The sequence below is a fragment of the Mauremys mutica genome, chromosome 4 (assembly GCF_020497125.1).
Source record: "Mauremys mutica isolate MM-2020 ecotype Southern chromosome 4, ASM2049712v1, whole genome shotgun sequence".
In the NCBI taxonomy this organism is placed as follows: domain Eukaryota; kingdom Metazoa; phylum Chordata; order Testudines; family Geoemydidae; genus Mauremys; species Mauremys mutica.
The window spans coordinates 16,565,856-16,588,210 of record NC_059075.1 but is presented as its reverse complement, the minus strand read 5'-3'; the positions used below and the strand labels follow the sequence as shown (position 1 = coordinate 16,588,210).

The 22,355-nt window shown below is 40.2% G+C and overlaps 2 protein-coding genes across 7 annotated transcripts in view; one reads left to right on the top strand and one right to left on the bottom strand.

Annotated features, from left to right (window-relative positions):
- The window catches only part of BRF1 (BRF1 RNA polymerase III transcription initiation factor subunit), a 239,089-nt gene that overhangs the window by 121,627 nt on the left and 95,107 nt on the right, over nt 1–22,355 (bottom strand). For all 4 annotated transcript variants that reach the window (XM_045013916.1, XM_045013914.1, XM_045013915.1 and 1 more), the window contains 3 exons: nt 12,274–12,346; nt 2,092–2,241; nt 524–617 (listed from right to left, as the gene is read on the bottom strand). In XM_045013916.1, the coding sequence (XP_044869851.1) occupies nt 524–617; nt 2,092–2,241; nt 12,274–12,346 (317 nt within the window). The remainder of the gene's footprint in view (nt 1–523; nt 618–2,091; nt 2,242–12,273; nt 12,347–22,355) is intronic.
- BTBD6 (BTB domain containing 6) lies at nt 5,186–9,974 on the top strand. 3 transcript variants are annotated; one of them, XM_045013920.1, is made up of 6 exons: nt 5,186–5,556; nt 6,719–6,933; nt 7,144–7,447; nt 7,911–8,001; nt 8,241–8,359; nt 8,590–9,974. In XM_045013920.1, exons 3-6 carry the CDS (start codon nt 7,233–7,235, stop codon nt 9,620–9,622), a joined length of 1,458 nt encoding a protein of 485 aa, XP_044869855.1. In that variant the 5' UTR covers nt 5,186–5,556; nt 6,719–6,933; nt 7,144–7,232; the 3' UTR covers nt 9,623–9,974. The 3 variants fall into 3 exon arrangements, with proteins under 3 accessions (XP_044869855.1, XP_044869854.1, XP_044869853.1); XM_045013919.1 differs by lacking the exon at nt 5,186–5,556 and having other exon boundaries at nt 6,251–6,933; XM_045013918.1 differs by lacking the exons at nt 5,186–5,556; nt 6,719–6,933 and having other exon boundaries at nt 6,940–7,447.

The following is a 22,355-nucleotide window of genomic DNA, read 5'->3' as shown; positions in this document are numbered from 1 at the left end:
GGCCATAGTTCTATTTCATCATCATCATCACTGTGCTACTAAAAATGAATGCCTCCACAGAAAATTTTACAAATTTTGTAAAGTGCTGTGTATTATTCGTTACAAAAAAACAGGATACACTAGGGACTAAATACTGGGTTAATGCAGTAAACCCACAGCATTCACAGCTTTGCAGATCAACCATTTACTCCACCTGCACAGTTAAGAACACTGCTGACATTTCCGTCACATAAATCCTGTGTGATGTTACCCAAGTCACTTAACTCTGCCTCAATTTCCCCAACCGTAAAATGGTGATAATGCTTCTTACCCACCTTTGTAAAGCACTTTGAGGATCTGGAATTGGAAAACGCTATACAAATAGCAAGAAATGTTACTTAAAGTTGACCTGCAAACCAAGTTTTTACTTCCATAGTTCCTGGAATTTCTAAAAAGAAAAATAATCAATTTCTCTCTCACCTGCATGAACTTACTACTCTTCAGTATCTTAAGTAAAAGATTAAAACAGTAAAACTCCACTGACCTTTTCCTTAACGTTGACTCACAAACCTTGACCACTCTGATAACCTCTTTAACAGTACGTCGGAAATCATGCATTCTTGCTGCCACTAGAAGAGCTAGAGAATGAGCAGAGAAAGTCAGTGACAAAGGTATTTAAGCAAAGCAAAGAAAAGGAAAGAAGAAAACACTGAGCCATACAAGTGTACTCTATCTCTGTTCTCAACTTCAGTTAAAGAACAGCAAATGCTAATCTTCAGATGTATACTTGAATTCAGGTGATTATGTTGAATTGTACAAACTTTGCTTCCCACTCAATAAAATTAAGCTGGCTAAATGTGTTCTGCAAAATTCTATGCTTTGGTTGGGTTTGGCAGCCAAAGTGAGCTACTCAAATACAACACAAAATAATGTAATTTTTTTCAATAGCAATCTGGTCTTCATCAATAAATTGCTCTCCTAGAACCTTTACCAGAAGCCAAAAATAAGATACAGATTCCATCTAGGTTGTTGTCAGCACCAGTAAAAGATTATTTCCTATTTGTATTTTGGTAGTACCCAAAGGCTCATGGAATCGGGACTCCATGGTATTAAATGATATACCAATGCAGAGGAAGACATGATCCCAGTCCTAGAAAGTTTACACTCGGATTTGAAACACGACACAAAACTAAGTGTCACAGACAGTAAAAGAGAGGGTGAGGGTACCAAGAAGACTGTGTGGATCACATCTGTGTGTTCTGCATTATTGCAAAAAAAAACTTTTATTTTACATATGTACGCACTTAAAATTTGCAAATAATGCAGAGTTCAGATAACCTATGCAACCAAACAAGCTTCTTGATACCCTCACCATATCAGCTATCCCTTACTCAACCTAACCTAAGTTGCTGAGTTTTTTGTAGGTATTAGAGCATAAATGGTTCTCTTGCAGAGAAGTGTGAAGGAGGAAAAGGTAGCATTCTTATGGATTAGTTCAGGGAGGGCACTTCATGCCTGAGAGGCAACATAAAAAAATGCATGAAGATATTTGTGGGAAAAGAGGAGAAAAGGGAAGTCAAAGTTAGTATCACTGGCAAGTTAGAGGGGCTGGGGACTATGCAATGGGGAATAAAAGTCATTAAGAAAGCAGAGGCAGGTTAATGAATGGCTTCAAAGGTGAGGACAAAAAGCTTGAATTTGCAGAGCCAGTAGAGGGATTTCAAGTGGGAAGAAGGAGTGACATGGGCAGAGCAACAGGCAAGGAAGACGATCTTAGCAACTGTATTTTGCAGATATTAGAGTGAGTGATAGGATACCAGAGAGAAGGGTAGAGTAAACAAGCTGCAAGAACATGAGGGCCTGGAACAAAAGTCTTAGCACCATGGACAGAAATAAAAGGTTGAATTCTGGAAATGCTTTGGATGAAGAAGTTGCTGGATCTGAACATGGCTCCGCACGTTTAGGGCATAAGAGCAAAGGGTATCTAATAACTTCTCAGCTAAGAGATGAAAAGTCACCATCTGATGGCTAAACCCCAAAACAGAGCCTTTTTATATAGCAAATCAGATTGGCACTTTGTGCACTGAACAATTTACACAAGATTTTAGATACCTGCTCCACAGAGCCCCGATGGCCGGCGTCCTGTGTGCATCCAGTCTCTTTTCATCCTCTGTAATAATCTTAGAGCTGTCATTGATACCTTCTGGTTCTTATCTCCAAATTCTAGCATGTGTGCAAAACGAGGAATATATAAACATGGATCTGCAACATAATAAGATACAATTATTTCTAATCTTGACTTTTAGCTTTTGAAACATGCACCTTGAACAAGTCTACCACAGACATTCCATGGTTGATTTGCTATGTATGTCAGTAACAAAAAACTCTTAAAACAAAAAAAAATTTTTTGAAGACTGGATCCTTTGACCTGGTTATTCTTTAGAACCATCTTTTTAATCTCTGTACCAATTAGCAGCTAACACACTAATCCTTTTTTGCTTTACAGTTCAACATTTTTAAAGTATCACCGTGGTGCACTCCACATATACAGTACTTTTAGGCCACAGCTCTGCAATGACTTGTGCATGTGCCTAACTTTACGCATATGATGGACATTAATGGGTGACTTCACACATGCGTTAACTCAAGCATTTGCAGGATTGGGGGATAATTTAGATTCAAACTTTTTAACATTCACTGGTATAGTAACATATATACTAACTTATGTGTCTCTGTACCTGACTGTAAATTACTCTTTGAAATGCAATTAATCTATTAAGAATAAAATATTACTACCAAAAGTCTACACATATCTCCAAATTTAACCAGCTACAGTTCCTTAATCAAAATTCCATATTCACAGATTCATACTCCAGCAATACAAAAAGTTTATCAGGCACACCGGAGCAGATCTTCAGCTGGTGTAAAATGTCACTGACTTCAATGGAGCTAAAATAATTTACACCAAATGAGTATCTGCCCCTCTATGTATAAGATAATTTCAAATTTTGGTGTTCTCATCTATAGACTAATAGAACAGCAAAAAGGTGTCTGTATGGGTGGTTGGTTTACCTAAACCAACTTCTAGTTTATCAAAAAGAATCTTTTAAAAGCTATGCTTTATACTTGTTTACTCTCTTTTTCCGGGGTATCAATTTCTCATTTCCTGGCAGCCTCTTATCACTTGACCCAAAATCTATGGGGTATGGTAAATTGTTAACTATTACACTCAACTCAATTTCCTTAGCTGATTCCCCATTTGAGCACTTCAACTGATAAAGATGGTATTTCTGCTGAAAACATTCATTTAAATAGCCTTACAGATTTGCAATTAATCAAACCAGTTACATTTTACTACTAAGCTCAAACAATGGATATCCTCTTGCCAATTCCAATTACCAGGATTGTACTACACATCAGCTGACTCCCAGTCTTTCCATTTAAAAGACTGCATATTTTACTTTAAAGCAAAAACTTCCAGACATAAGTATTTCTCCCAAAGAATTTTGAAATTACAAAATGGAATCAACTAGTAAACATGATTATAAAACAAAACAATAGAAATATTAACTCCCACTGTTCTCCAATCATCCATATCACATCTAACATCAGGGATGCCTATTTAACTTAATGTATTTTAAGGTGTCTATCACCAAATCTGGATTGTCTGAAAGAATATACCAGGGAAATCTACTTTCAAATCCTTCAGTTAAAAAAAACACCACCGCCACTATAAAGTTCTTTCAAAACTATGGTCTCATTTAAAAAAAACTCCATATTTAACAAAAAAAAGTGTTTAACTCATAATTCAGCAAAACATAATGATCTTTAAAGTGAAAACTCATTTCTCTAGCTTTTTACATTTTCCAGTTTCCATTTTACATTATTCCAAAACACCAAATACGTTACGGTAATGAGCTGACAATTTCAAAATCTTCTCAAGTTCACTTGGCAGGGTTCATACAAAAGGGCTCAACTTCAATGGGAGCCGAGGCCACTCAGCACCTCAGAAAGTCAAGGCCTCAAATGAGGGGAGGAATTTATTATTACTTTAAATTCTTCAAAGCTTTTTTTCGCTATAATTTCTACGAACTGACAAACATTTGCATTGTAGCTTTTCAGGAAATTCTGCTGGCATTCATGCCCACAGATCATTTGACAGAAACAAGTTTGTGCTACACATTATTAATTTACATCTTTAAACTAGCAAAACAATCGGAGTCTTGAAAAGTAGTAAATGCAAATGACTTAAAAATAAAAAATGAAAAGAAGCTCTCCACCAACCAGCAGACTGTAAATGGCTGCAATGCAATATTAAGAGTATAAGAATTAAATGTAGGTCTAGGATGAATGTAAAACCAACTGCTTAACTGGATGCAAACAAGCTGAGACATTTTTTAAAAGTTAAGTTAAAAGCAGAATACTGCGGTTCTTTCACTCATTCTAAATAAATGCGTAGATACTGCAGACTGCTCCAGGCTGGCAGAACTCTGCTCCCATACAGAGCCCTATTGACTTCAGGGAAATTCCATGCATTTGCAAGGGCCATTCTGAGCCGAACAGCTTGCAGGATCAGGGTGAAAGCTAGTAGTTATGTTTATTTATGCTACTACTCAATGTGCACTCAGAATGAACTTCATACTCTTTAGAAAGTTTCCCGTATCCTTCCTTCCTATCCTACCTTTGTCGTGACACCTCTGCTTTCAATAGTACCCATCAAAATAGATAACAAATGTCTGGGTGAAAAACGAGGTGGCCACAAAATTTCAAAATCATCATTACGAGCAAGAAAGCAAGAATAGCTGGATCATATAAAACAGACAGGGCATAAATGTGCGGTGTGTGAACAGTTACTGTAATACACTGAGCTTAAGGAGGTTAATAATAGGCCTTGTTCAGAAATGACTGCTCCTCTATCACCCCCTAAAAAAACCCCACAGAAAATACGGCAAAACAATAATCCAGCAAAGCGCTAGAAATCAAACTCAGAGGTGATGGCAATAATGGTGCAAGTTACACACAGGTAAACAGAGACTCCCCAGGAGCAGGAGTGTAATACCCCAGGTGCAGAAGGATGATGGGTGGGGCTGTCGCTGGGGAAACAACCAACAGGTTTGGGGTTTAAGATAAAGCCCAACAGTTGCCTTTCCTGCTACAACCCCCCGCTTACACTGTCTGTATGTGTACAGGATACTCCAGCTTCCACGCACTCGGAATGTAGCCCAAGTGTCTGCTGCAGTGCTGACTTGCATCCTGACTATCCCTCACTGCTTTTACCAGCGGGGCACCTTAGTTTTGTCTGTGCTCTTGCTGCTCCGAAAAGTTCAAACCCTGGAGGGAGAAAGGGCCTGACAGCAAGCAGCTTTGCGCGAAAGGTGGCTGCAGAAGGCCTTGGGGCGCCCTCGCTCGGTCCGGCTGGGAACGACTGGCTGCACAGAAACAGGATCTCATCAGACCCAGCCCCCTCCCATCTTCCCAACCATTTCCATAATCATGGCTTCTGACTCCACGGAGCAGCCTGCGGTGCAAACTTTCCCAGCTCGGTGTGGGCGGAGGGACGCCTGGTGAGGGCAGCAGGTACAGTGACTCCGACTTTTTGGGTGGTCTGGGGCAGGCTGGGTCTCTGCAGAGCTCCCCCGCTGCTGGGCAGCAGCTAAGTCCCAAACTGCAGTGCTGGCTGTGCCTCTGCGTGGCATTTCTGCTTTGCCTGCTAGGGCTCCCACTCTGCAACATGTCAGCCTTGTTCGTATGCTGCAAGTAATGCCCGGGATCGGGAAGAAAACACCAGCCTCGCAGGCTCTAGGTGCACGGGCTTGGGGGGAGGAGGGAGGCTTTCAGGAAGAAAAGTCGCTCCGATCGCCAGCTCTGCCCCCATCTGTTTACTGCCTTCCTGATTCACCTTGGCTCAGCATCAGAGCCCGAGTCGAGCCAAGCTGAGCGCCGCTCTCGGGAGGGGGAACGCGCCGGGGAAGACGCTGCAGCTGGGGGCTCTCTCGGGGAAGTTGAACGCAGACTGCGGATCTCCCGTGGGGCTGGGGGGAAGTTGGCGGGGTGGGTCCCCATTGCACCGGGGGCGGGGGGTTGCTAGTGTGAGGCTCCCCCCAACCCCTCCCCCGGCCTCTGGGGGTGAATTTGGGGCATCGGTACGTTTGTCTCCATTGCAGCCTTTCCTGGGCGGTGGAGTTTGGCTCCCTGTAATTTTCCCAAGCGGCTGGGGGGAGAGCGGGGGGGGGCCGGTGGGTAGGCGGGAGCGGCGAAGAATGACATATTGTCTGGGAAGGGAGGGAGCCCGGGCCCCGCCGCTCCCCATTGGAGCCGGCGGGCGTGACGCGCGGGGCCGCGGCTGGCTATTTGAGGCAGGAGGCGGAGGGAAGCCGACACACACACACAGACACACACACGCGCGGGAGGACACGGGCGCCCGGCCCCGCTGCAGCACCACAACCCGGCAGGGAGGCGGCCCCGGGGGCAGCGCCCGCTCATCGCCGGGGAGACGCGCCGAGCGGCCCTGGCCTTTCGGGCGCACGGTGGCTGCGCGGGGCGCGGACCCCGGGGGCCTCGGCTCAGAGCAGGACTGACTCGGGGAAAGTTTCGTTCCGCGGGCAGCGCGGCGGGATTTACAGCGGCCGCCTCCCCTCCCGTGCGGAGGAATTACACGGCGTGGACTGGGGACCGCAGGCAGGGTTTGTTCGGCCCTTGGTTAAATACCGGGGCTGGGAACTTGCTGGTCTCTCTGCAGATGTTTCACCCTTGCCCGGAAGAAGGATCCGAGTCGCCTTTCAGAGAGGATCCAATGGTTGGCAGCAGCTCAGCGCGCCCTGGGCTTTAACTCTTGACGGCTTTGTGGATTGACTCTGCTGCTCCTCCTTTTGGGGAAACTCTTTGCCTGTATCCCTCTGGGGTCTTCCTTTGCAATCCTGCCTGTGGTCTTGAGGCTGGGACCTTCAAGCAAAGGTGAGCACTGGCACTCGTTCGCTACGGCACCATTCTGCTCCCTAGAAAAGGTGCTCGGAGCTTTTGAGCAAAAGCTGCAGTTTACAATCATAAGTATCCAGGTAGTGGGACTTGACTTTAGAATAGCTGTCCTCTTGCTCATGCCACTGCCCCCTGGCTGCCTCAATGGCAGGATCATGAAGTGTTTGACTTTCTTTCTTCTGCTTCCAGAGACCTTAAAGAAGTCCAAAAAGAGCGTGAGGTCAAACGGCAAGGTGCCAGCATGCTATGAAATAGTGCCCCTGTCCCTGAAGAAGAAGATGGCTGCAGAGCTTTACCCTGCCAGCGCTAACACCAATATTGCAAACAGTCATAACGCTGCTGCTGCTGCCACGGTCGCTGCCAATACCAAGAAAAACGCCTTTCAGCTTCAGCAGAGTGCCCAGCCGCCGCCACCACCGCAACTGCAAAACCTGAACAACAACAATTTGGAGAGCTCCAACTGGCAGTCCTTCCACCCCACCCTGCGGGAGAGGTAAGAGCCAGTCCGGCCAGAGTGCCCAGAACTTGGGCAGCCCTTGCCCCCTCGCCCCCAGGAGAACTACAGGGCAGGAGCCAGTCCCATGGCCAGCCCCCTTCTGTGACATGGGTTGTCTAGCAATGAGCAGCCCTGCCACCCCAGATTGGGTGGGAGGACAAAGTATGGCTCCCCAAGCCAAAAAAACAGCGACTTGTGGCAGTCACAGGCCCCCTGCAGCCTAACGTCCGGGGAGTTCAAGTATTGCATCTGCATATTGGCCACATTCTGCCCTCAACTTCACCTACTCCACAGTGAAAGAAAGTGTCCTGCTGTGTCCCACTGCACCAGCTGTAGCAAGGGGATGGAGTAGACCCGTACTAAAACCAGGACTCAATTTATGTAGCATTAGGTTGCATTGTGGCATCAGGTGATAAACTTGGCAAATCTAATTTGGTTTCTCCTTTCCTGTTACTTTCAGGAACGCATTGATGTTCAATAACGAACTTATGGCTGATGTACATTTTATCGTAGGCCCCTTGGGGGCATCAAAAAAAGTTCCTGCCCATAAGGTTTGTGCAGCTGATTTTTTTTTTTAAAGCCTTCTAGGGTAGTGGAGTTACACTTGTCTAATTATGATATTTTGTCTTATCTCCAAAGTAAAGAAATAATTATAATGGGACAGTTTAAGGGATTTCTGTTTGAACTGAAGCTTTTAAGTTTCCCCCAGTAACTCTTCTATCAGCTAATATATTTAATTACTACACCTACATACTAAAGACATACTTGTGTTTTGTTTTGTTTTTAACAGTATGTTTTGGCAGTTGGTAGCTCTGTCTTCTATGCTATGTTTTATGGTGATCTTGCAGAGGTCAGATCTGAAATCCATATACCAGATGTGGAACCTGCAGCTTTTCTAATCTTATTAAAGTAAGTGGTCATTACAAGTCTGCACATCCTGTGGAGAGACTAAAAGTGGTTTATAAACATCTTTAAAATCTTTTAAATGGCACCTAGGAGCATGCAGCTATTACGCTTTATTAAATGTGCTGACAAATGTTGAATAATGTCAAATTGCTACTTGTCAGTTATGACAATGGTAGCTTAATCTCTCAGAGCTTATGTCGCTTTTAAAAATACTTGTTTTTTATTCTGTTTAGGTATATGTATAGTGATGAAATTGACCTGGAAGCTGACACAGTGCTTGCTACTCTGTATGCTGCCAAGAAGTATATCGTCCCAGCCTTAGCAAAGGCTTGTGTCAATTTTCTGGAGACTAGTTTAGAGGCTAAAAATGCTTGTGTTCTGCTGTCTCAGAGCAGACTCTTTGAGGAGCCAGAACTGACACAGCGCTGCTGGGAAGTAATTGATGCTCAAGCAGAAATGGCATTGAAGTCAGAAGGCTTCTGTGAAATTGATCAACAAACATTGGAGATCATTGTAACCAGGGAAGCACTAAACACTAAGGAGGTGGTAGTTTTTGAGGCTGTTCTTAATTGGGCAGAGGCTGAATGCAAAAGACAAGGGCTACCAATTACACCAAGGAACAAGAGGAATGTATTAGGAAAAGCTTTATATTTGGTGCGGATTCCAACTATGACTTTGGAGGAGTTTGCCAATGGAGCTGCTCAATCTGACATCCTTACCCTTGAGGAAACGCATAATATATTCTTATGGTATACAGCTGCAAATAAACCCAAGCTAGAATTTCCACTGACAAAAAGAAAAGGACTTGTACCTCAAAGATGCCATCGATTTCAATCCTCTGCATATCGTAGTAACCAATGGAGGTACAGAGGTCGCTGTGACAGTATCCAATTTGCTGTAGATAAAAGGATATTCATAGCCGGACTAGGCTTGTATGGGTCAAGCTGTGGTAAAGCTGAATACAGCGTCAAAATTGAACTTAAGCGTCTAGGAATTGTTCTTGCTCAAAATCTGACAAAGTTTACCTCTGATGGATCCAGTACTACTTTCTCTGTGTGGTTTGAACACCCCGTGCAGGTTGAGCAAGACACATTTTACAACGTAAGTGCCATTCTTGATGGCAATGAACTTAGTTATTTTGGGCAAGAGGGAATGACTGAAGTACAATGTGGAAAAGTAACATTCCAATTCCAGTGCTCCTCAGATAGTACCAATGGAACTGGAGTACAAGGAGGACAAATACCTGAACTCATTTTCTATGCATGATGCATTTCACTTTGATTGTATTCCAGTACTGCTATTCACACTAAAGGATGTTTTGATTACTACAAACCTCTACAGCAGTGTGGAATGTTACACTACTTACTTATCTACTACATCAGGCTATCAAAATAAGTGAAGGAATGCTCTTGAATTTAATCTTATTTTATTTATTCATAAGATATTTGACTTAATTAAAACTGCAACATGCAGAAAAATGTTAAATTCTGCACGTATTGTGCATTTATTTTGTATATAGATAACTAACTTGCAGACTGCAGCTGACTCAAGCAGGATGTTCTAAACTAGAGCAGTTTATGAATCTGTGAAATATAAAACATTTTTACTTGCCCTAAAACCTGTGTACTTGATCATTGCTGATTTTTATGGCTAGTGTCCATGTTAATATATCTGTAGTACAGTTTAGTGGTGGGACTCCTAAGAAAATGATAAACAGAACATTCAGACTACTGTGTTAGTCTATAAAAGGCATAACTATCAGCACAAATACAGAGATTGCTTTGCAAGGTAACTAAAGCTCTCCACAAACAGGCAGACTATACAGTTTCTTCCCTTCTCTGAGGTAATGTATAAGGCAGCACCGTTTTCTTAAACTTCCGTGACAAAGCAGAAAGGTTTGAGCGACTGTAAAGCTGATTTTAAAACATATCCTAAGCTTGTATTTGAAATCTTACAAGCTTTCATTCAGATTAAGTTCTCTACAGCTACTGCATTTGCTCTTTGTGGCATTAGGGAAGCTTTAGATTAAATTGACATCTGTCCCATTTTCAAGTAAGTTGCAACAGACTGGCCTAATGTTTAGGCCCTTGTCTACACACAGTTAAAAACAGATTTGTTAAATTGGTACAGAAACTCTGTGTGGACTAAGATAATTAGAAACCAATGTATAAAGTAAGAACTTTATGACTCAGTTTTATATAGATTTGGTAAAAGTTACAGTACTAAGCCACATTTAAATGCAGCTTAAATTTGTGGGTTTTTTATATATCTCTATATATTTAAAAAAATCTACAAAAATCCACTGAAGGAGCAAAGAACTGAAATATATCAATAATTAAACTGCCCAAATTCAGGCGCTAGCTTGAGAGAGTCTGGTAAAAATAATCTTAAATAGTACATTTAAAATTCCTGCTGAGGGAGGAAGCCATCTAAACAGGCTGCACACCCAGAGCACCCTCTTTGCTTTTTTCATACAGCTGACGGGTGAAATAATCCCTCAAAAGTACTTTATCACTTATTTACACCTGTTGAGCACATTTGAAGCTACAGACTACAAAAATGACTGAAGTCGCTTTTTCTATCATTAGAGATTAGGGCAGTTGAAAATATTTTACTGTGTACTATAAGCAGTACACCCTTTTCTCATCCTTTTAGCAGTGACCTTGGAAAAATTACAAAACAGGGATTAGAGATTTTTTTTTCCCCTGGTGTAAAAAGTACCAGTAATATTTAGTTTAAAAGCTTGCTTGTTTTCCAGACAAGTATTTACTGGCCACTGTAAGACAATTCAATTCAAATACAAACTATAATACAGGACTTCCTGTTCTGTCTTTTGTAACTGCAGTGAAAATACTGAGGGTGCTGGATTTCCACTGCAAAAATCAGAAGGAGAATATTCTTTTCATCAAGTATTAAGATATGCAGAGTGAATTGGCCCTGTGACTTGGCTGATAGCTGTGTATTGTCACATGATACCTGGACTCAATAATTGGACAGGTGATGCTTAGTTTCCAGGGAGAGCAATGTTCTCAAGTGCTCCTCAATGGCTACCCATAAGCAGACTGAAGTTGCCTGTTCGTTGATGACAAAATCTCTCAGTCCGTCAATGCAGATTAAAAGCTGTTAAGAGTTTGAAGAAATACAGAACAAATACTAGAATAAAGAGGCGGGTGACAGTCACGTGATGCCCTTATGAACCAATCCTTTTAACTGGAGTTAGCAAGGTTTTCTGTGGCTCACAGTCTGCCGGGCTTGACAAAGTACTGAAATGTAACATGCATAATACACTGCTGTCTGGAGCAGCTACTACTAAAAGCAGATTTTAATATATGTTAACCTGTTTTCATACAACATAACCTGTGGTTATTTCAACCGCCACTTTTTTTTTTTTTAAAGTTTAAGCAAACTGATTACTAACATTCTCTCAAAATAAAGCTCCTGATTTTCCATACATCCTCTTGTATTTCAAGTGCAGACATCAGCAGCTTCAGGTGCTGAACACACAGTAAATTAGCAAATACTTAACCTAACATTGTATCTTATTTGGTTGAACTGAAATATGACAGGTCTGTACAAGCTTGTAGATAAGCATCTCTCTCTCTCTCTCAAGTCAGTCCATACTCCCATTAAGGTTTACACTATTCATATACCAAGAGGTAGAGAATGACATATTTAACTGGAAAAGAAAACAGTGTCAAGCTTACATGCATTCAACAGCAGTCCCACTATTGTGTTCTCTATTTTAAGATGACTTCTACCTCTCAGTTACTGTCAAATTTTATCCCTAGACTACTCTGAATTTCATTTTCAAGTGCCCCTTTAATACTGTACTGTGCAAATTTTTTACCTTCTAAGAGCAATTGTGAAACTATGGTAAAGTAAACTCAAGTACTGAAAGCCAACTCTTAAAAAAATACCTATAGCTGGAGCATTTATGCAGAGCTCTCTGGCCAGGAGAAGGAAAGTTTTTCCCAGCACATAGACATTCACCTATTAAAGACAGAAAACATTATTTAAATCTTAAACAGCAAACATTAAAAAAGTACTCTATTACACAGAGATGAAAATCCACCTCTGAAACATCAAGCAAATTGCTTTTGTTAAAAAAAACCCATCCAGATATTTTAAAGTGAAAGTAATCATTTGATGCAATCGGATTTATAGATCACGGAGATAAGCAAAATTCTCATTAAAAGATGTATGAAAAGTTAAAGCTGTGACACAAGCCAAACCAGAAAACATTCAAAACACTGCACTACTTTGCAACAGGTTGCCTGTTACGCTTTTCAGCAGGCCCCATTTTGTGCTGGAGTACTTGGGCAATTCCCAGTTTGTTGCTCAAAACCTTGAAGTTTTATGTATTCATACACCATTGTTACATTAAACTACAACTCTGCAGTGGCACTCTCTTCACACAACAAAACCTGCAAGTTAGTGCAATTTTAGCTTTGTTTAATCATGTAAAGTCGTATAATTAGAAGTACAAGCACAAACAAAACTACTTTTCCACCCAGGGAGGGAGTGGCACTCAGTGATCTAAGGATTTTTGCCTTCCCTCATTTTTCAGTTACTATCCTCAGTTCAACATACTGTTTTTTAACCTATAAAGCCCTCAGTGATTAGGAGACCTGGTTACCAGAAAGACTGCCTCTCTCATAGTGATTAAACTGCCACAGTTGAGCTTAACAAAGGTGCGTGAGCTGAGGCTACCTTAATATAAATGAGGGGGAGCTGCTAGCGTGGCATGTTATGTGAGGGGCTCTCAGTTTTGGAACAGACATCTCCAACCCGAATCCACCAGACTTCAAATTTGTTGACTTTCCATGCACGCTGTAAAGCTCATCTTTTTCCCGTTCTTCTCTAAGGCCCCTGAGGAGACATTTATGGGCAGCCCTTTGTTTATATTCCTATAATGATTTTTAATTTATGGACTAGGCACTTAGTCGTATTCCAAAAGTTAAATAAAATAATGTATTACGTCGTGCCTTTCTGGCCTTAGGAGAGGGCTGGATGCTGCTATGCTTCAGTTCCAAATTGACTGTGGGTGTTCCTGTATGAGCACGCTGTGGCCCCAAGGCATAAATACAGGTCAAAGTTAAGAGACTCAAACTCAGACTTCTGACACGATACTGAAAAAACTGTCTTTTTTTTTTTAAATTTAAATAGTCTCTGTTTTAGTGGTTTTATGCAGCAGAAGTGTCCCTCCTCCATACAAAGTGAAGCTGGTTAGTAGAGAGCGAAGTATACACCAGGGCTATTGAAACACATCAAAGAAGCTTACGGAAGCATGATGAGGATGCAGGCCTCCTGTTAATAAATATACTCATTCTGCATCAAAAGCTATTTAAAAAGAAGTCATCCAATTTGAAGTGAACTTTCTTCAAAGTATTTTCACGTAGTCCTATCCCCTTGTTCAGGATGGGGAAGTGATAGGAGATTTTTCTGTACTTTAATTTAGATTTATTTATTTTTTAAATTTAAAACCATTACAAGAATCTCCAAGGCTGTCAGTCATCTTCAAAGAGACCATTCAATCTATCACTCAAATGTAGATGGCTACTCTTTCACTTAGTACATTTAGTGGAATGTGTTGAATCTCTCTCTTACACAACCTCCATATATGACCAACAGTGAGACAGGACTAGCAGGCAGATAGATAACTGTAGTGTTATCTGTAGGGCTATGGAGAAAGGATGGTACAACTTAACCCCAGAGAGGAAGTGACCAAAATTGAAATGTGTCCCCTGAATCAAGATTAGGCTTGATGCGTATCAAGGTACAGAAATATATATATATATACCCAATATCTAACATTTCCTGTAGAATTTGACACTGTATGGTTTATTTCCTTTTTGTGAGCCATGAAGATAGAACAATTTTTACTAAAGCAAAACTATACAGTGTTTCTAAGGGGGTCTCACTTCCATTGATTTGGGTTCTCTCAATGCACTGCAGTTCATTTTGAAAAACTACTAAGATTTAAGAGGTTTTTCCACATTGTAGTTTGAGCCTCTTAGTTGGCTGATTTGGGATTATAAATCTTAAACCTCATCATTTAGAAATCTGACCTGCAAGAAGGATTTATTATACAAGTCAATAAAGTTACTCCATTAGAGCCAACCACATATCATTTTTCCATCCCAGGCCTCACTGACTCACCCAGTTCTTTCATTTAGTCTAGAAAAATACAAACCAACAGATTAAAAGATTCATCTTCTCCCGTGTTTTTTCTTCTTTTTGGCAGAAGGCTCAAATACCTCCTCCTTGTCCCCATCTGACCACATAATTGCAGACAATGCAATTAACACTCCTCCCCAGCGAATTTTCCATAAAAACATCAATTACAGAGTAAATAAGTACCAATAGGCATAAAGACACAGTTTCCCATGGTGAAGTCCTAATAGTCAAGGGTTGCAGGGTGGGGGGTCACGTTAAGTTTTCAGCAGAGCCAAGTGCACAGTCAAATTGCCCTATCACTGATTCTATCATCCACTCCTGGCTCCAGCTAAAGCGTCCAGATCTAGGACCTACCTGAAACAAATCTAACCTGCTTCTTACTTCACCCACATCACGTACGGTATAATGACTGATCTCAAGGTGCAGAAAGCTTGTCCACACAAAACACGTACTAAACTCAAAGTAGAAATTGTACTTCAGGGAATTTCTGCTCTAAGATCCTAAGTGCAATCGTTTGCAGGGTTTGGTTACCATTGATTCAGAGAGGAAGTCAGAAAGCACGTACACTATCCAGTGGATTGTGTGTTATATTCGTTTTTTTTCACAGAGCTCATACATTTTTAATGCTAGTGTAAAAGTCACAGAAAGAATAAGCAATAAAAAATTTGCTCTCTCTCTCGGCAAGCCAGTACAGATACTTTCGAATGATCAAATATTCACAAGTACTGGGGCATTTGTGTGTGTGTGTGTGTGTGTGTGTGTGTGTGTGTGTGTGTGTGTGTGTGTGTGTGTGTGTGTATACACACACACACATATATGAAATTAAAGAGCCCACAAGGCTAACCGAGCAATCAATAAAAGACATGTCATTTAAGGACCTCTGGTGGTGATCATTTAAGAGGGCTCTGCCATATTTTTTTTTAATCTCTATTATTAATCCAAGGTGGTGATATTACATCTGAAATAATTTTTAAAATCTAGTTTCACATTCACCATTTGCATTTATTTATAATTTTTAGATTTCACTCAACTTAGAAAATTAAAACAATTCATTTACAGGTGTGTTTCACTTTCTGGTTCTCCTGCACTAGTACAATTTTTTGTAAGGGTCTACAACCTTACAGGGAAATATTTAAATCCCTTTTCTCCAATCCCCATTCTAGCTAAATTCCCCAAGTTTAGAAACTATGATAGCTTTGTATGTCAACCCCTTATTTTACAAGCATTTTATTTATGGTGATAGAAGAAAGATTATCCATTAAAAAAAGATGCTTCTAGTGTGGGTTTCAATAGTCTTGTTGTACTGCTCCCATTTGTCAGATAGCTTTAAGGCTGAATACTCCAAATCTAACTGATATGGTCCCCCTCCCTCTTTCAAAATCCTGGGATCAAACTGGAAAAAAAATGGTATTCTCCTAAATTCTGCCCACTCAAAGACCCCAAACAAGATGCCATTCACAGTAGATTGTGCAGAGCTTCACAAAATGATTGTTCGTGTTTGTATGCTTTGATCAGCCATAAAATAGCTGTTTAAATTATCGTTAGGCTTCAGAGTCACTGTCCCAGTCACCTAATCTCTCTCTCAGAGATGTTGTTTCAGGGCATCTGCAGACTTAGACATCACTGCATCACACTCAATTCACATTTACAAGGTTCTCTTTACAACCACACACACCAGACTCTACTTTTTTAAAAAGCGAAATCATAGATTCTACAGTACAAAAAAGGCATCGTTCAGATAAAAACGATCTGCTTGCCAAGCCACTATGAACTAATCCTTTTGATCCTTATTTTCTTAACAAGGATCACATCTTATCAAGATGTTCTTCCTTATCAACAACCTGTTGAATTATTCCTTACGATATGGTATTTACATATGCCCACTCTGCTGTAGCTAGATGGCCTCCAAAGATTTAGTTTCACCTTTGTAGGGGATCCTCCTACCTGTGGAAGGTCTTGTTAAATATAATCTACATTTCAGATTCTATACTTCTCCGAAGGTGTGGACTTAATCAGTTCTCATTCTTTAGACCTCAGATGTTTTAAGGTGACACCTCCACAGAAGAAAGGAAATCATCTCACCCTTCAATTTTCTTTTCATTATTTTCTTTTTCACATCATGTCTGAATGTCCACGTTCGTAACAGTCCACATATATACTTCAGCTTTTGTGGACAAGAACAGTGGTTTACTTACCACTGACAAGTGAGTTGAACAGGTCATCAAATCTATAGCATGCTACAGTTTGAAAAATCTCCACAGAAAGATATTTGTAATCTGAAATTCACAAGGTTGTTAGATTCACTACACCCCCTTGAAGATAACAGCTGACCAGAGTGTCTAAGACAAAAGGTGCCTAATCTTTGATCCAATAAATTAGATAAATGTATTTAACAATGGTTAATTTCCAGAGAGGCTCGTCAAGATCAACATAAGACAATCCAGTGAAATATTGAGTATACTGACAGTGGCCTAGGTTATCTTCTTTTCAGAAGGACCAAGAACTGGACAGTCAGAATTCAAAGCATCTATGGACGCTTGCCTAAATAACAAAGGAAGCATGAAAAGCAAATTACTATGTAAGGACAGTGTCTATTGTTTGAGGAAGATGTACCTGAAGTTATTTGACTCATTACTATTAACATTTATGTTACAGTGGGGACTAAAGACCACATCCAGGATGTCTAAATTAAAATAGATTAATACACAAATTTGTACTGAGGTAATGGAAGCAAATTCAGTCAACCTGGACGTGTCATGAAATGAGTAAAAAGTATTACTATAGGAAGCCATCAACTAAATATTCTCTCCAAAGGTTTCAAGACTTAATATTAAATGTTTTGTTATCCAGATCAGTAAGATGAAGCTTTTCATTATTTGGACGATCACAGCCAGAATACTGTATTTAACCCAAGAAAGTAAAAAGATCCACAAGATCACAATCTTACATGAATGAAAGCTTGCTAGTTTCTGATTCAAAGAATGACAGATATGAATCCACTTCTCTTTCAATCAGTCAAATCAAAATTCACTTATGAAGTGCCTTTTTCTCATCTTGTGCTGAAAAGCACTTCCTTAATCCAGGTCCTCAGAAGGAAGAATCTACTACTGAGTAATTCTGTTTGCTGTATTACTATTATTCTCCTGTCCTACAACAAAACCATGTGGTAAGACATATAAGGAAGGAGATTATTTTTTAATCATTCAAGGCCTATATAAAGAAATCAGCCAGTCCACTTTTATATAAGTTAACAAACTTCTAGAGGAAATAGTAAGTAGTAATAAAGATCCACATAAGAAGGAAAATATCACTTGAGAGAACAATCTTAAGAGAAAGGAACAAGATTTTCTTGAAGGTGGAAGCAGAAGACTGCAACAAACAGAATTACCAGTTACTGTACTAGTTTTCCCTTCTTGTATATACACTTTCCCCATCTGACAACATATCTGTACAGTAGGCAGTAACACACAGAGGATCATTATATAATGAGAAGCACCAATATACCCATATTAAAGAGATTTTCACTACATAAAATCAAAGATCAAAGGTAAGGCAGAGAACTGCCAATGCCTACTCTGTCTGAAGACTGTTACAACTACATCTCAAGATCATGATGCTACAGTATAAAAGAGGGAGACCCAGGAACAGACTGGCATTTCCCATGATTAAAGGGACAGCCTTCTGACACATTGTGAGATCAGAAATCTAGCTGAGTAGTTCTCTCTGGATGAAAGGGAGGAGAGGATCCTGAAACTTATGGGCAAACCCAAACTGTACAAAAAGTTAGGTCAAAGCTAGACAAGTTTCTCAACCCTTTAAACAGCTAGACAATGTAATCTATGGGATTAATGGGAACAATGGAAAAGGAAACGAAAGCCAGCAAGGCTACCTCAAAAGAAAACTGTACTTGCAAACAAAACAAGAGAACCAAAATTCAGTAAGTGAAAATACAAGCAGAGAAGGTTCCCAATCAAAGACCCCTGACTTATCTACTTTACCAGTTAATGAATATGCAACCCTGTTGCTGGTTGATCAAGTGATTAAAGAGGAGGAGAATGAATAGCCTCACTCTAGAAGAAGAGCTAGTCAGAACATTTGTGATTAAACATTTTAGTGTCAAAATATGCTGTTCTGTCAAAGCGAAAACATGTTGCGGGGATACATCGATATTTATGAAGTTGTGAATAGGAAGCCTTTCAGTTGGATTCTGGTCACAAAAGATCCCAGCCTGAATTGAAAATGAGATCTCTCTCATCTGAAAACAGATATTTAGACAATTCCACTTAGCAAAAATGATCAATAGGTTTTGTTCAAATGCAAAACAAAAACAAATTTCAAATGCCTGAAAGTTGTTATGAAATGGAATTGTCATTCTCCAGCCAGCTCTGCTTAGTTGATCAGACAAAGAAAAAACAGCCCTAGTTCTCCAGCTACGTATGAGTGCATGCCACAGGGGGCAGTTGTGTCTCCCTGTTCCTGGGTTGCCCAGCCTCGGAAGAAGTTAAAGTAGATCCCCTCCAGCTATAACTTACTTACACCACCAGCATGAGGTCTGTAACAGACCTTATGCCAGAGGAAGGTACTCTACTAAAAGTGCAGTTTCTTTGATTTTTAAGTGAAGAATGTGGCACCATATCCACTGGTAGCCCTATAAAGGCATCAGAAGGCACTGTGTCCTTATGGGCAAGTAGTACAACCCTTTGTGCTAAGAATGTGGACTTCGAAAAGCAGGATGGTGTAGTCATATCATATGATGATGATAACACTCGTTCCATTCCACTAGTATCTCAGGGGGATATTAAACAGCAGCTACTAAAGTTAGACATTTTTAAAATCAGCAGGTCCAGATAACTTGCATCCAAGAAGCTGTCTGAAGAGCTCACTAGACCATAAATGTTGATTTTTAATAAGTCTTGGACCACTGGGGAAGTTCAAGAAGACTGGAAGAGAGATAATGTTGTACCAATATTTAAAAAGAGCAAAGAGGATGACCTGGATAATTATAGGCCTGTCAGTCTGACATCAATCCCAAGCAAAATAATGGAGCAGCTGATATGGGACTCGATTAATAAAGAATTAAAGAAAGGTAATTACTAATGCCAATCAACATGGATTTATGGAAAATAGATCCTGTACAACTAACTTGATATCTTTTTTTAAATGAGATTACAAGTTTGGTTGATAAAGATTATAGTGTTGTTATAATATGCTTAGATTTCTGTACAGTATACATCATCTTGATAAAAAAACTAGAATGATACTAAGTTAACCATATTTTAATTTTAATCCATAAATGGATTAAAAGCTGGATAACTCATAGGTCTCAAAATGTAAATGTAACAGGGAAATATCATTAAGGGAGTAGGATTCTAATTAGATCCCACACCGATTGGTTCTTGATCCTATGCTATTTAACCTTATCATCAATGGACTGAAGAAAACATAAAACCATCATAGATAAAATTTACAGGTGACACAAATTGAGGGAATGGTACATAATCAGGGTGACAGCTCACTGATACAGAGCGATCTGGATGGCTTGGTAAGTTGGGTGCAGGATAGCAGAGAATGCAGGCCATACGTATAGGATGGGAGACGCTATCCTGGGAAGCAGTGAATCTGTAAAAGATTGGGGGCGGGGAGGGGTTACATAATCAGATTGCTCACTGCAACACTATTGCCAAAAGTAGAAGTTATTTTACCTCTGTATTTGACACTGATGTGACCACTTCTAGAATGCTGTGTCCAGTTCAGGTGTCCACAATTTTAAAAAGCTGCTGATAAATGGGAGAGGGTTCAGAGAAGAGCAACGAGAATGATTAAAAGGAGAAGAAAACATACCTTATTGTGATAAACTCAAGATGATCAATCTATTTAGCTTAACACAAATAAAGTTAAGGGGTGATTTGATTACAGTCTATAAGTATCTACATGGGGGGAAAATACTCGATAATGGGCTCTTCAGTCTGCCACAGAAAGGTATAACATGAGCCACTGGCTGGAAGTTGAAGCTAGACAAATTCACATGGGAAATAAGGTAAACATTTTTAAGTGAGTGTAATTAACCATTGGAACATCACTGGCAATTTTTAAATCAAGATGTGGATGTTTTTCTGAAAGATCTGCTCTAGGAATTATTTGGGGGAAGTTCTATGGCCTGTGTTATACAGGAGGTCAGACTAGATGATCACAATGATCCCTTCTGGCCTTGGAATCTATGAATCTATGGTTTCCCAAAGAACAAAAAGTGATCTACGAGCCCAAAACTTACATCCACATAGCCTTTCAAAAGGGTGAACCCAAGAGAGAATGGGTAACAGTTTAGGGAGGCAGAGCTAAGTCAGGGAAAAACTCATCCATCTTCAAAAAGACATAGCCAGGGACTGAATCTTGAAAGGATGCCAACAATCTACAGCCCGTTCCCACAAAATGGAATGTAATCACAGGATTTGTAGGCCTCGAAGCAGAACTATCTTCTGCTTCCCTCCCCTTCCTCCACCCCCACCTTAATATCTTCACTATTCCCATGTGCTTTTGTTTTTCCTCTTGGATCTTATCTTCCAAGAAGGATCTAGAGAAGAAGAAAAAATGATGAAATAAGTTACATTAAGGGGACGGAAAAATGAGGCTGCACTTTATGCTCTCTGTTGAAAAAACAAAAGATCAAGGTAGAAGTGGATGGGGTTCCTTTCTTGACTTTTGGTTGATGTAATTTATCTTCTCTTTTCCTAGTAGTCAGAGGCATAATGGTTACTTTATTGATTTGCTGTCGGATGAAGAGATGGACAATGATAGATATATTAAATAGATGGACGGATGGATGGACTGTCCATCCTAAAGTATTAAGTAATTTACTCAATAACTTATATGAAGAAACTCTACAAGATATTTTGCTTGGCAACATTCTTCAGAAAGAATCCAGATGCCATTCCACCTGCAGGAATTCCACAGGTCCATTGTACCACTAGGAATTATCAGAGAAAACTCAAGAAGAAAATTCTATGGGATCATCCAAGATGCCATCCACTTAAGATCTGCCACTGGCATGTCCTCAAGAGCTGGTCCAATGGTTTATAAAAGAAATTAATATCGTTTATAAGATCTTGCAATAACTCATTTTTGAGCCTTTCAAACTGTTTTCTTTGATGCACAAAAACCGCAATTTTGTTTCATCAAGAAAAACTGACTTACCTTTTTTAGTATCAGAGGGCTAGCCGTGTTGGTCTGGATCTGTAAAAGCAGCAAAGAGCCCTGTGGCACCTTATAGACTAACAGACGTATTGGAGCATGAGCTTTCGTGGATGAATACCCACTTAGTCAGATGCATGTCCGACGAAGTGGGTATTCACCCACGAAAGCTCATGCTCCAATACATCTGTTAGTCAATAAGGTGCCACAGGGCTCTTTGCTGCTTTTACCTTTTTTACAAGATCAGTATATACAATCTAAAAAATGGCTTAACTATACAGGTTGACACTTTCTGCCTTGGGAATGTAATAAATGAAATTCCCATTAATGTCATCACTGTCTCAATACTTGGGAATTTTAGCAAAGGTGTCCTTTGAAAGGAAAAAAACTTCAAAGCCATGGCAAAGTACATGAATTTCCCTTTTTCTCTGGGTACAGTTTATCAGTTTTGCACTAAAGAAGCTGATCTCAGATAGGTTGTGAAGACAGCTTCTATCTACTTGGAAATGTGGGGCGTCAACCTGCCTTTTGGGAGGTCAATGGGAGTTTTGCCATTTACTTTTGTGAAAGTGAGAACAGGCTCTTAGCTTCAGCACATTCTTCTGCACCAACCAAGGAATTTTTTCATACACTG

Excerpts from the sequence above, each read along its gene's own strand:
- BTBD6 (XM_045013918.1), top strand. The coding sequence starts at position 7,074 with ATGCCACTGCCCCCTGGCTGCCTCAATGGCAGGATCATGAAGTGTTTG. Across the intron at positions 7,448-7,910 it reads CACCCCACCCTGCGGGAGAG|GAACGCATTGATGTTCAATA; the intron begins GTAAGAGCCAGT and ends TGTTACTTTCAG. Across the intron at positions 8,360-8,589 it reads GCTTTTCTAATCTTATTAAA|GTATATGTATAGTGATGAAA; the intron begins GTAAGTGGTCAT and ends TATTCTGTTTAG.